This window comes from Grampus griseus, assembly GCF_964374135.1.
Source record: "Grampus griseus genome assembly, chromosome: 3".
Lineage (NCBI taxonomy): Eukaryota > Metazoa > Chordata > Mammalia > Artiodactyla > Delphinidae > Grampus > Grampus griseus.
This window is the reverse complement of record NC_139019.1, coordinates 158,139,291-158,154,406: the sequence shown is the minus strand read 5'-3', so window position 1 is coordinate 158,154,406 and position 15,116 is coordinate 158,139,291. Positions and strand designations below refer to the sequence as shown.

Sequence of the window (15,116 nt, the reverse complement as noted above, 5' to 3'; positions counted from 1 at the left end):
CTTTAGACATATTGCTATTGCACACTTAATAGACTACAGTACAGTGTAAACATAACTTTTATATGCACTGGGAAACCAAAAAATTCGTGTGACTAATTTGGTTGCAATATTTGTTTCATTACAGTAGTCTGGAACAGAACTGACAATATCTCTGACATAATGCTTGTATTTTAAAATGGTTCCTTTACTCCTCCCCATACTGGAAGCACAGAGGGATTTTCCCCTGATATTTAATGTGAGAACTTGGTTGAGCTCCTGAAGGTAAAACTCACAAAAGTATGCAGGTCCCCTTATGACGGGGTCCTCTGGTGTTTTTATTGTTCAGACTTGTCCAAAACTAGCCTTTATTTATTTGTCAATTACAATTCAGGTTTTCCTCCCTGGGCACTGATTCCCTCAGAGGTTTAAGCTCATGGGTTTCAGGAAGTTATGATTCTTTGTATTTGTATTTTCCTCTGTGTCTCCCCAATTTTGGGGCAGCAAATTGTGCTGTGGCCATACTTCTCGTGGATTTAAGAAGTATTGTTGATTCGTCAGCTTGTTCAGCTTTTACCTTGTTGTTAGGACGGAATGGCAACTCTAAGCTTTCTACATGCTGGCCTGGAAACTGGAAGTCCTGCTTGTGAGTTTTTTAATTACAAAAGTAATACATGCTTAGTGTGAAAATGTTAAATAATACAAATACATGAAGTAAGAATTGAAAGCTCCTTTTCAGCTCACTTCCCGAGAGAACCATTTACAGCAGGCTGATGAGCAAACTTCCAGACATTTTGTTATACACGAACAATCATCCATCCATTTATCTGTCCATCTACCCATCCATCTTAATACACTCTGTGTATTGGTTTTCTAGGGCTACTGTAATAAAGTACCACAAAAGGAGTGGCTTAAGCAACATTTATTTTTACTTTTTTTCTTTCAATTTTATTGGCATATAATTGAAGTACAGCACTGTATAAGTTTAAGGTGTATAGCATAATGACTTGACATACATGTATTGCAAAATGATTACCACTGTTAATATGCATCACTTCATATAGTTACAAAAAATGTTTTAGAATTACTGTCTTAACAACTTTCAAATATACCACACAGCAGTGTTATCTATAGTTATTACTTTTCTTTTTGATGATGGCCATTTTAACAGACATGAGGTAGTATCTCATTGTGGTTTTAATTTATATTTCCGTGGTGAGTAGTCCTGTTGAGCATCTTTTCATGTACCCATTGGCTATTCAAATACCTTCTTTGGAAAATATCTATTCAGGCCTTTTGCTCATTTTAAAATTAGATTATTTGCTTTTTTGTTATTGAGTTATATGAGTTCTTTACATTTTGTATATTAACCTGTTATCAGATACATGATTTGCAAATATTGTCTCCCATTCTGTAGGTTGCCTTTTCATTTTGTTGATTATTTCTTTTGCTATGCAGAAGCTTTAGTTTTATGTAGTCCCATTTGTTTATTTTTAATTTTGCAGCTAATACTTTAGGAGTCATATTAAAAAAATATCATTACTAAGACCCATGTCAATGAGCTTTGTTTTCTATATTTTCTTCCAGGAATTTTATGGTTTCAGGTCTTATCTTTAAGTCTTTAATCCTATTCGAGTTGATTTTTGTGAGTGACGTATGAAAGGGGTCTAGTTTCATTCTTTTTCATGTGAATATCTAATTTCCCGAGCACCATTTATGGAAGAGATTGTCTTCTCCATTGAGTATTCTTGGCTCCTCATCAAATATATGTTGACGGCATATTCATGAAATTATTTCTGGTCTCTGGATCCTGTTCCATTGGTCTATTGTCTGTTTTTATGCAACTATGATACTGTTTTGATTACCATAGCTTTACAATATACTTTGAAATTAGGAGGTATGATGCTTCTAGCTTTGTTCTTCTCTTTCAGGATTACTTTGGCTATTCTGGGTCTTTTATGGTTCCATATAAATTTTTTTTTTATAATTTTGAAAATGTTTATTTGTTTATTCGCACCCATACAAATTTTAGAAGTGTTTTTTCTACTTCTGTGAAAAATTCCAGTGAAGTCTTGATAAGGATTACATTGAATCAGTAGATGTCTTCAAGTAGTATGGACATTTTGATGATATTAATTCTTCCAATACATGAACAAGGGATATCTTTCTGTTTGTTTGTGTCTTCTTAAATGTCTTTCACCCATGTCTTATAGTTTTCAGTGTAGAGATCTTTCACCTCTTTCATTAAGTTTATTACTAGTATTTTATTGTTTTTGATGCTACTGTAAATGGGATAGTTTTCTTTATTTCTTTTTTATATAATGTTATTAGTGTATAGAAATGCTACTGGCTTTTGGAAGGCAGCTATGCTCACCACTATACCACCAATGCTACATGAAATGTTACTGACATTTGTATGTTGATTTTGTATCCTGCAACTTTACTGAATTCATTGATTAGATCTAACAGTTTTTTTTGTTGAGTCTTTAGGATTTTCTATATAAAAATCATGTCATCTGTAGAGTCAATTTTACTTCTTCCTTTCCAATTCTGATACATTTATTTCTTTTTCTGGCCTGATTGCTCTTGCTAGGAATTTCAGTACTATGTTGAATAGGAGTGGGGAAGGTGGGCACTTTTGTCATGTTTCTGATTATAGAGAAAAGCTTTCAAAATTTCACTGTTGAGTATGATGTTAATTGTGGGCTTGTAATATATGGCCTTTATTATGATGGGGTATGTTCCTTCTATACCTAATTTGTTAAGGGTTTTTATCATGAACAGATGTTGAATTTTGTCAAATGCTTTTTCTGCATCTACTGAGGTGGTCATGTGATTTTTTTATTTCATTTTATTAATGTGATGTATCACATTGATGGATTTGCATATGTTGAACTATCCTTACATCCCAGAGATAAATTCCACTTGATCATATTGCATGATTCTTTTTTTTTTTTTTTTTTTTTTTGGCTGTGCTGGGTGTTCATTGCTGCACATGGGCTTTCTCTAGTTGCAGTGAGCAGGGGCTACTCTTCATTGCAGTGCGTGGGCTTCTTATTGTAGTAGCTTCTCTTATTGCAGAGCACAGGCTCTAGGCACACAGGCTTCAGTAGTTGTGGTACATGGTCTCAGTAGTTGCAGCTCGCAGGCTCTAGAGCACAGGCTCAGTAGTTGTGGTGCACGGGCTTAGTTGCCCCGCGGCATGTGAGATCTTCCTGGACCAGGGATTGAACCCACGTCCCCTGCAGGCAGGCAGATTCTTAACCACTTGACCACCAGGGAAGTCCTGCATGATTCTTATAACATGCTGCTGAATTCAGTTTACTAGTATTTTGTTGAGAATTTTTACATCTATATTCATCAAGGAAATTGGTCTCTGGTTTTCTTTTCTTATAGTGTCTTATCTGATATCAAGGTAATGCTGGCCTCATAAAATGAGTTAGGGAGTGTTCCCTCCTTTTTGAGGTTTGGAAAAGTCTGTGGAGAATTGGTGTTAATTCTTCTTTAAATGTTTAATAAAATTCAGTAGTGAAGCCATCTGGTCCTGGACCTTTTTTTTGCTCAGAGTTTTTTAATTTTATTTCTGATTCAATCTCCTTACTAGTAATTAATCTGGTTAGATTTTCTTTTTCTTCCTGATTCAGTCTTGGTAGCTTGTATGTTTCTAAGAATTTTTCCATTTCTTCTAGGTTGTCCAGTTTGTTATAGTTGTTTATAGCAGTTCTTATGATCTTTTGTATTTTTGTGATATCAGTTTTAATGTCTCCTCTTTGGGTTATAATTTTATTGATTTGTGTTTTCTTTCTCTCTCTCCTTTTTTTTGGGGGGGGGAGGTTTCTAGCTAAAGGTTTGTAAATTTTATCTTTTCAAAGGTCCAACTCTTAGTTTGTTATTTTTTTCTATTATTTTTCTACTTTTTATTTTACTTATTTCTGCTGTAATCTTTTTTTTTTTTTTTTTTTTTTTTTTTTTTTTTTTGTGGTATGTGGACCTCTCACTGTTGTGGCCTCTCTCGTTGCGGAGCACAGGCTCCAGATGCATGGGCTCAGCGGCCATGGCTCACAGGCCCAGCTGCTCCATGGCATGTGGGATCTTCCCAGATGGGGGCACGAACCCATGTCCCCTGCATCGGCAGGCGGACTCTCAACCACTGCGCCACCAGGGAAGCCCTGCTGTAATCTTTTATTTCCTTCCTTTTGTTAACTTTGGGCTTTGTTTATTCCTCTTTTTCTAGTTCCTTGAGGTGTAGAGTTAGTTGTTTAATTAAGATCTTTCAATTTTCTTGATGTGTGCATTTATGGCTAGAAACTTTCCCATTAGAAATGATTTTCCTGCATCCTATAAGTTTTGGTATGTTGTTTTTAATTTTTTTTTGGACTCAAGATTTTTTATTGCCCCTATAATTTTTCTTTGACCCATCGGTTGTTCAGAAGAGCATTGTTTAATTTTCATGTATTTTTGAGTTTTTCAATTATCCTCCTGTTATTGATTTCTAGTTTCATACCATTGTGGTCTGAGAAGATACTTGGTATAATTTCAGTCTTCTTGAATTTGCTAAGACTTGTTTTGTGGCTTAACATATGATCTATCCTAGAAAATGTTTCATGTGCACTTGAGAAGCATGTTCTGCTATTGTTAAAATGTTCCAAACAAAATTTATTTTGTCTTAGTAATGGAGGCTAAAAGTCCAAGATCAAGGTGTCGGCAGGATTTGTTCCTCTGACAGCTGTGAGGAAGAATATGTTCCATACTTCTCTTCCCGATTCTGGTGGTTTACCGGCAATCTTTGACATTCCTTGGCTTGTAGGTGTATCACCTCAGTCTTAGCCTTCATCTGCACATGGTGTTCTCACTGTGTTGGTGTGTGTCTATCTTTGAGTTTAAATATCTCCCTTTTATAAGGATATCAGTCAGATTGGGTTAGGACTTACCTTAATGACCTCATTTTAACTAATTACATCTTCGATGACCCTACTTCTAAATAAGGTCATATTCTGAAGTACTGGGGGATAAGACTTCAACATATGAAATGTTGGGGGACATGATTCAACCCCAAACACTGTCTGTCCAAACTGGAATCATTATGAGACCATTTTTCCATGATTTACTTTTTTCATTTATTGTGGACACATTGCCATGCTGGTATATACAGATCTACAGATTTTGGCATAATGCTCTATACTATACATTATGGTAATATATTTATCTGCTCATTGAATAATGAACCTTTGGATGAGTTTCTACTTTTTCACTATTACAAATAACTCTGCAGCAAGCATATTTATATATACAACTTTATGTGTGTGTATTTGTTTTCAGACAGATACCTACAGGTGGAATTAATGAGGCAAAACTTTTAGGCATTTTATATTTTGTTAGGTATAGCCAACATTTCTTTTCTTGAACTTTAGGTCTTTCTCTCTGGCTGCATATTGCCCCTGCCCCTTCCACAATATTACACAAGCATCACACACTAAGCATTTGCAAAATTCTTTATTTCTTGTAACTTTTTTCCTACCCCTCTCCTTTTTCTTGTCCTCTCTATTCTGCCTTGTTGAATAGTGGGACTTCCCAGAGAGCTGACAAGTAAACAGAGGCTAATTCTAATCTTGTGTTTACTTTCAATTTCCTCTGCCTCTCATCTTCCTTTTACATAACAACAGAGGGAATTTTCTGAAATGCAAATTTGATAATACTGGGCTTTCGCTCAAAAAACCTTCAAACGTTCTTCTTTGAAATCAGGGTAAATTTGGTATATCTTAGCTTGGCACACAAGGCTATCCCTGATCAGCCCTAGATTGCTGCTTCTTCCCTCTTGCCTACCATACCTTTCACTCTTTTGAGTCATACTGAAGTTTTAGTTCTAAGAACCTGGCCCACTCTTTCACCCTTCCTCACCCTTGTATACCATTTTCCTTTTGCCTGAGGGTTACCCTTACTCTCCCATTCCTACTGACCATCTAGAAAACTCCTTCTTATTCTTCAACTGATTTCTCTGATCCTCAGTTTTTCTATTTAGAAATAGATATAAAAACAACACGTGCATCTTAGTTTTGTAATAATTCAATGAAGTAATCCTATTTAAAGTCATCATCACACAGCCAAGCAGTTAGTAGATACACAATAAATGTTAAATCTTCTTCCTCAATTTTCTTTGTGAGACATTTTTGTGACATAAGACATATCATTAGTAAATTTTAAAAAAAATCAGTAACAAGATAGTACATGGAAAGACATCTATGTTCAGTAAATGTAGATCTGAGTCGAATGGATTGGGTGAAACCAAGATATATGATGTTGGTTACATTCTTCTAATCTAGTGGTTTGGTTGGTAGGGCTTGGTTGTTTGATTTTCTGAACATTTCATTATGTACTCTATGTACCCATCACTCAGTCTCAGTGGTTACCAACATTTTGATAATCCCGATGTGACTTATTCTTAACAAAACCACCCTATCTACTTGTAATTGCTGCCACTTCACTTCTCCTCAAACAGCTGTTCCTAATACTTTTTAGCCCTTTTCTGGAAATAGTAGTAAATCTTACTATTCTGTAACTTTCAAAATATTCCTTCTTTTCCTTTTTGAGGACCATCTCTAGTCTTCTGGAATGGTCTTCATCTTTGCCAGTGTCTTAGTCTATTTGGGCTGCAGTAACAAAAATACCATAGACTAGGTGGCTCAAACAACAAACATTTATTTCTCACAGTTCTGGTGGCTGGAAATCCAAGACCAAGGTGCCTGTAGATCACCTGGTTCCTGGTGAGGACTCTATTCTTGGCTTGCATACAGCCACTCTTGCTGTGTTCTCACATGGTGATAGTGGGGAGGCAGCTCACTGGGGTCTCTTTTAAAAGGACACTAATCCCATCATGAGGATTCTACCCTCAAGATCTAATCACGTCTTAAAGCCCCCACATTCCATTGGATTGGCCAAAAAGTTCTTTCGGATTTTTCCATAAGATGTTACAGAAAAACCCAAATGAACTTTGTGGCCAACCCAATCATACCATCACATTGAGAGTTAAGATTTCAACATATGAAATTTGGAGGAGGGGGGACTACAAACATTCAGTCTATGACAGCCAGAAATCCTGAAAATCCCTTCTGCATGTTCACTGAAGATCCTCTGATAAAATTCTCCTTAGCTAGAAAGAAGAACTTACTATAACCCACTCAGTTGTTTTTGTTCATCCCTCTTGGGCTTCGTTTCCCTCTTTGTCTTGCTTACTCAGTCTTTTTTGTTGTGATTCATTCTTCACTGGGAAGATGGAGACTAGCGGATGGATAATTATTTCTGTTTCCTTTTGGTCATCTGTTCATGTTATGCTGTCTGAACCACTTCTTTCTGTATTTCTATTTTTTCTGATTCTAAGGCACCTTGGAACTTAAAAACATGTCATTGTTAAGAAGGAAATGTGACCACATGAGATATTCTTAAATCAAAGCTTTGTTGAAGGCCTAGCACATGTGACTTTCTGTATACTGTATATTACTCTCTGAGCTTCTAGGCAGGAGTGACACAGTTCTCCATTTCAGAGCCCTTATGCTCTTGTTAGGTGATAGTATATTCTCAACTTGACCCAAGAGTAGTACATCAAAAATCTTAGTTCCACTGCAAATAATGCAAACCTAGGGCTTTGTACTCTGAGAGGCCATTTAAAAGGCAGAAGTTAGTGTGCAATGGACAGAAGGGCCAATAGAACAGGGGATGGCTCTAGAAGGTGTAAGTCTGGGTCCCCTCTCTACCAAATACTCTCTCTTTGACCTTAAAAGCAACACATGATTTGATGAGCTTCAGCTTTCTAATCTGTAGAAAATATTCAATAGTTACAGCTGCACTGCCACCTTGCTTGGTTGGTATAAGAATCAAATAAGGTAGGCCTCTGCCGTGTTAATATAATAATAATGAGAATAATTAGTAAGAGACAATCTGGGATGTCTTTCTGGAAGAAGTGGTAGTGAGGAACATGTATGGTCAGAGGGAATACGTGTAAGAAGGAGGAATGTGGAGGGAATTGCTTTTGCTCTGTCTCTCCTGCTGATCCCAGGAAAGCATCTGCTAAGAAATCATTTGTCTCTCTTGTGGGGCAAGAGATAGAGAGTCTTGCTCTCCTCAGATTATATCCAAGATGCTGGCCTTTAACTTGAAGCATGAAGCTTTTCAGATAAAATGAAGTTCCTGTGTTGAGACAGCTGTGCAATGTTCAAGGAAGTCTGGGCACTGAGGATTCTTCTCCCTGTTCCTTCTACAGGTTGGTGAATTCTGGCATTACATCAGGTGGTTGTGTAGCTCTGTGCTCGGTGCTCAGCACAAACAAGAATCTCACACACCTTTACCTACGGGGCAATGCTCTTGGAGACGTGGGGGTCAAGCTACTCTGTAAGGGACTCTTACATGCCCACTGCAAGCTTCAGGTGTTGGAGTAAGTCTCTGAGCTTATTACAGTGATGGGAATGCATGGTGGCTACAGGGAAGGGGATAGTTGAGGGGAATGTTGATGAGATCATCTATATCTGAGAGTCTTCCTAGGGCTTGGCTTCTTACAGGATTATGGGACTAGGAGGACCTGTACTTTTAGATGGTGTAAAGGTAAATACTGAAGTTCCTTTCACCATAAATCTCTCTACCACAAAAGAGTGGGGGTGGTATGGCCCTAGTGTTTTAGGAAAATCTGGGGGGGAGACACAGAATTTGGGAAAAATCATTTCATAAACTGCTGTTAATCATTTGAACTACAAAATCCAGTAGACTGGAAAAAATATTCTCATCTGAAGAGGAGAGAATGATAACCCTTGGCACATAAGGCAGTTCCAAGCTTGTTAATCCTGAGCCTTTCCTGCATTTGAAATATTGCAGGCTAAGATCTGGAAGACCTGTGGAGGATAATTTAAGGGGACATTTTCTTGAAATCACCTTCTTTCTTGCAGATTAGACAACTGCAGCCTCACGTCACACTGCTGCTGGGGTCTTTCCACACTTCTGACTTCTAACCAGAGCCTGCGAAAGTTGAGCCTAGGTAACAATGACCTGGGTGATCTGGGGGTCATGCTACTCTGTGAAGTGCTGAAACAGCAGGGCTGCCTCCTGAAATGCCTGAAGTAAGTGTGCTCTGTAGAGATTTGTGTGGCAGGGCTCCTATTGCTAAGGAAAAGTTGGCCAGTTTGCAAAATCCAAGTTGGCTTCATTTGCACTCTGGGTGAGGTTGGGCCTGGGCCAGTTGCAGATTTATATATGTATACAATAATTGAGTCATGAACTATGTATTCAATTTCATCCAGACATTTAGAATAATCAAGGTTCATCTGGGTGTGAAAAGACCTTTCATCCATATTCCTGAAAGAAACACAAGTCCCAATGAAAAATAGCCAAAGAGAATTGTATTTCTGTGCAAGGTATCATACTTTGTAGATCTAGACCTGTCCATGGGTCATCCTTACTGCAAAGGTCCTTGCGTAGTAGGGGTGTTGTTGGTCTTGTTTCGGAGAATTTCTAAATAGAAAGTGCTCCAGAAACATCAAGATTAGAAATTCCATAAACTTTGGCCTGTCTTCAGGGTGTTGGGACCGTTGGCTCCTTTCCATCATCAATGATACCACTGAGGTACACATTACCTCGCTAGTAAAAGCTTCCTAATTAGTTTCATAAGTTCTGTCAGCTCTGACGATCACAGTCTCCACTAAAGACATTCCTTTCACTTGGTTTTAGGGTCAACACACTTTCCTCTGGATTTTCTCCTACTACATTGGCTGTTTCTGCTCAGTCTCCTCTGGCATCCCTTCATCATTCTGACCTTTACATACTGAATCCCCAGGACTCAATCACTGGGTTAAGTTTTCTCCTTTGCACTTTCTCCCTTGTTTACATCATAGTCTAGTCTTCTGGTTTTATCATATATGTGCTGTTCCCCTCCCCCCAGTTCATATCTCCATGAATTCCATGTTCAAATGCTTGTCTCACCTTTCTACTTGGATGTCTAATAAGCCTCCCAAATTTCACATGTCCAAATCCAAACCTGTGCTGTTCCCTTCTGTCTAAAATCTGCTTCTTCCCTATCTCAGTCAATGGTAACTCAGTCTGAATTGTTCAGGTCAAAACAATCTTGGTGTCATCTTTGACACATCTTTTTCCTTATGCACATATCCAATCCACTGGCATGTCCTGTTAACTCTGCTTTCACAGCATGCCCACTCATTGACCACTTTTGCCAGCTTCATGGCTCCTACCCTAGTTCAAACCATCGTCACCTCTTGTCTGGACTGCCCTGGTATCATTCTGTCAGGCTACTCTGCATCTACCATTGCAGATGGAGGGTGTAGCTAAAACATCAGAGCATATCACTCCGACTAACATGCTTCTATCACAAAGTAAGAGCAACAAACTCATGGCAGTGTCTAAGGCCCCATGTGATCTGGCTCCTGCTGGTTTTGCAAAGTCATCTTCTAACGCTAGTTCCTTCTGCTCCACGCACACTGATTTCCTTGCTATTTCGAAAAACACTGTCACCTCCGAAACTATGCACTTGCAGTTCCCTCTGCCTGGAACTTCCCCCCTTTGATATCCACATGCCTTATTCCTGTGCATCATTAAATTCTCTGCTCAGGGTTTTCTCTGTGAGTCTGACTGTAACCATCCCACTGAAAATAACAGCCCAGCATGCCTTTCCTCTTCTCTGCTTATTTTCCTCCATAGCGTTGACCATCATAATACATGCTATATCATTTTCTTGTTTATTTATTATCTATATCTTACCCTTAGTTTATAAATTCTGTTAGCCCAGAAATTTCTGTCCTTGTCCATGGCCTTAAGGCTGAGAACCAATTGGAATAGAGGTTTGAATAAACAGTAGTTCAGATCAGCGTTGTATCCTTGTGTGGACAGAGTGGAGCATGTTTCTTGCAAGAAAAGCCATTTCTAGAGCTAAGAGAAATAGGAACAAAAGGAATTATTGGTCAGGATGAAGCTGGGGACATTGCTGTATGTGGGCTAATTGACCTAGCCCTGAAGGACACTCTGGAGATAAGGGACAGGCTCAAAATAGACTGGGGAATCCATGGATGCAGTCAACCTGTCTTGTGAGCTCAGGTTGCCATAACAAAATAGCATAGACTAGGTGCCTTAAACAAATCATAGACATTTATTTCTCACAGTTCTGGCAGCTGGAACACCCAGGATCATGGTGCTGGCTGATTTGGTTTCTGATGAGAGCTCTCTTCTGGGCTTGTTGTGTCCTCATGTGTACACAGAGAGAGAGAGAGAGAGAGAGAGATAGACAGAGATAGACAGAGAGTGTGTGTTGTGGTATCTCTTATTATAAGGGCACTAATCCCATCATGAGGACCCACCCCCATGACCTCATCTAACCCTCATTACCTCCCAAAGACCTCATATCCAAATACCATCACATTGAGGGTTAGGGCTTTAACATATGAATTTTGAAGGAACACAAACAGTCCATAACACAACCAAATCAAGATTATTAGAAATGATTCAGGACAAAGGGTATGATTTCTTAGTTAAGTTGCAAGGGAAATTTAAAAAAAGAGAAGGAGGAAGAACTGATATCAAAGAAGACTTGAGAGGCATACCAAGCAATTACAATGTGTGGACCTTTTCTTTTTGGCTGCATTGTGCGACTTTCAGGATCTTAGTTCCCCCACCAGCAATTGAACCTGGGCCATGGCAGTGAAAGCACCAAGTCTTAACCACTGGATTGCCAGGAATTCCCAATGTGTGGACTTTATGTGGCTCCTGATTAAATGAACATAATATAAAAGTTTTATCAGACAGTTGAGGAAGTTTAAACACTGATTGGACATATATTGATATTTAGAAATTATTGTTAACTTTTTTGGATGTGCTAATGGCATTGCAGTTATGTTTTAAAAGACTGCATTTAGTTTCACACATTGAAATACTTATAGATGCATGAACTGCTGTGTTTAAGATAATCCACTGATGTGAGGAGTGGGTGGGTGATAGATGAAACAAGATTGGCCATGAGCTGTTAACTGTCAAACATGGGTAATGGGATTCATTATACTATTCTCTCGATATCTGCACATGTTTAAACATTTCCAAACTCAAAGGTTAAAAATATTGAATATCACAGAAACCACATTAGGCATGAAGTGCAGCATTGGAAAGCTTAGACGTGTGAGGCTAAGTGAGGAGATGAGATTTTTAAAGCCAAAAACTGAAAGTGTTTATTTGAAGAGTACAATCCAAAGCTTCTCTATTTACTTTTACAGGTTGTGTGGAATGTATTTCAATTATGATACAAAACGTGCGTTAGAAACACTTCAAGAAGAAAAGCCTGAGTTGACCATTGTCTTTGAGCCTGCTCGGTAGTGGTGGAAGCAGGGCTGCCAGACGCCAAGGTTCTTTGCCTCCCCTGCCATCTAGGTGTGGATAAGTGGTAGTGAATACTCCTCCAGCAGGGTTAAGACCACCACACTGTGATTCTTCTGGTCCAGTGAGGAAGAGTGGAAGCTTGCTGATGGTGCCTTTGCCTAGAGGATGTGAGCATCTCCTTTACCTCTGGGTTGAAGACACCAGGGCACTAAAGTCATCAAACAACACAGGTCTCACCATACTGCCTCAGTCAGAGGATGTGTTCCTCTTGGTGACCTCATGTAACTAACTCATTCAATAAAGCACTTTTTCTTTCTTTTCCTCTTTTTGCTCTAGCTCTCCTTTCCCTCATATCTTGCCCCCCCCCCCCTTTTTGGTTACTTTTGACTGTATCATTCCTCCTGCCATCTTTCTCTTAACTGACTGGAACAGAATGAGTTAACTGTATATTATGTTGCAATTTTGTGGCGGCAACTTATTTATTTTTAATCTTTGAACAGTTATATTTTCTAATAAAATAATTCATTTTATTGTATTGTAGCTGGTTGAAAATTTGGAAAATAGAAAAACTTTATTGTATTTATTGAGTTAATTTGTTTCCTTTCCTTAATTTTAAGAGAGGGTGCCTAGAAATCTTTTTACTTATTTATCTAAACTACTAAAGATAAATTAAATTGCTTCATGTATTAAAAAAGTCTCTTTGCCAAACGATTCAATTGTAATGAATAAGGAAAAAAAAATGTCTTATCCTAACTCTGATGGTTGAAATTTCAGCACTGGTAGGACAGGAGGTTGAAATCATGCAAAAGAAAGTTTTAGAGTAGAGGGAGCCTATATTCATAAATAGAAGTATTACGTAGAAAATGCATTTTGCCTTCAGTTATAAGAGCTTATCTTGGATTTATCACATTCCAGGAGCATTTCATCTACCACACTTCACATAGCATTAAATCATTAATATATATTGAATGATTGCTTCTCCACACAGGGAGCAACTCTTAAACCACATGGAATTTTTCAGGATGGAAATACCACTTCCTTTTTCAAATGAGTCATCTAGACCTCTGCTTGTCAAAGTATAGCCTATGGACTGTTGATGTAAGGAGATTTTGCAAGAATGTAAATCAATCAAATTACTAAGTATGCTTTTTAGATGAGCTGACTTTTTTCATGATAAGACTTTTTCAGTAAGGGAAGCAGTATGTGATTTATATTCTGGTGCAAAGTCTTTTTCTAGTCTAGGACTAGCACTTTTGAGTAACTTTGATCTCTATATTTGCTTTTTTGCATCTTAGTGAAGTGAGATATTGCAGACTGCCTCTCTGCCACAAACACCTTGACGTGCAGGATAAAACACAATGAGAAAAACACAGCTAAGCTGGAAAGACTGAAGAAAAATTTCTGTTCATTAAGATCTCAAAACTGGATTAAGAGTTTACCTTTCAGTGGTCAAGAGGAATATCTTAACAGATAAATACCCCACAATATAACTATTAATTTGGAAAATTCCATGAGGTTTTCCACACTAGTAGAACTAAAAAATAAGTAAAGGTGATGGACAGAAAATCAATATACAAACATCAACACGTGCAGTTGGAAAGAAATCATTCGTTGCAACCATCACAATTAAAATTGGGTGAGACATGAAGCAGCAATGGGTGGTAAAACCTAATAGGAAATTTAAATGATAAGCAGTATTCTTGTGTAGTCTGAAATTATCTTTTTACAGCTGGCTAATCAGTTGCAAAAGAAAAATAGTAACTATATAAAGGGCAGAAATTGGACAGTACCTGACCATCAAATAAAAAATATCAGTGAGGGCAGGTGGATGTCTGCTTTCAGGTGAGATGACTTGAGATGGAACCAATATCACTACTGTGTGTTTCTGTTTGAGAACCTGGAATTTAATCATCAGCAAACACCAGACAAACTCCAAATGAGGAAGTTCTATTAAAAGGGGGAGAGGACTATATTCTTCAAGAATGTCAATGTCAGTGTTGACAATGGGTAAATCTTGGGGTGGGAGGGTTATGGAATTATTCTTTAGACTGTTCTTATTCTTGCATCTTTTATGTACATATGACATATTTCCAAATAAAAGGTTTAAATAATCAAAACAGCAGTATTTCTAAGCACTTGCAATTTAAAATGTAATAAAATCCTATTAATCAAGGAACTTCCTTGCTGGTGCAGTGGTTAAGAATCCACCCACTAATGCAGAGGACATGGTTTCAAGCTCTCATCTGGGAAGATCCCACATGCTGCGGAGCAGCTAAGCCCGTGCACCACAACTACTGAAGCCCGTGCACCTAGAGCCTGTGCTCTGCAACAAGAGAAGCCACCACAATGAGAAGCTCACACACTGCAACGAAGAGTAGCCCCTGCTCGTCACAGCTAGAGAAAGCCCATGCACAGCAACGAAGACCCAACGTAGCCAAAAATAAATGAATAAATTTATTTTTTAAAATCCCATTAATCGTAGCAATAAGAGTTATTAAGTATGCAAACAAAAGAAGAGCAAAGAGCATTTTTCTCACCATCCAAGTCTACAAAGATTTACCCACTACAGTCACTGACCAACAGTGCACTCTGTGTTTCAGACAGAGGAAATTAAAGATGACAACAGGATGCTCTGTGCTTTGGACAAACAGGTTCCTTAGATAGTTAGATGTAGCTCAGGAAGAGTTTTAATAAACCCAGTTTCTTTCATCTTCTCATAGAAAGAAAAGCACGTTAATCATTAACTTGAGATATCTGTTCTTTATGACTAGCAGTAATCTTTTACC

At 38.1% G+C, this 15,116-nt stretch overlaps 1 protein-coding gene across 5 annotated transcripts in view; it reads left to right on the top strand.

Annotated features, from left to right (window-relative positions):
• Positions 1 to 12,818, top strand: part of NLRP3 (NLR family pyrin domain containing 3) — a gene marked incomplete at its 5' end in the record, with an annotated part of 54,323 nt that extends 41,505 nt beyond the window's left edge. For all 5 annotated transcript variants that reach the window (XM_082649906.1, XM_082649905.1, XM_082649904.1 and 2 more), the window contains 3 exons: positions 8,231 to 8,401; positions 8,907 to 9,077; positions 12,228 to 12,818. In XM_082649906.1, the coding sequence (XP_082506032.1) occupies positions 8,231 to 8,401; positions 8,907 to 9,077; positions 12,228 to 12,327 (442 nt within the window). In that variant the 3' untranslated portion in view covers positions 12,328 to 12,818. The remainder of the gene's footprint in view (positions 1 to 8,230; positions 8,402 to 8,906; positions 9,078 to 12,227) is intronic.
• Positions 12,819 to 15,116: the final 2,298 nt, after the last annotated feature.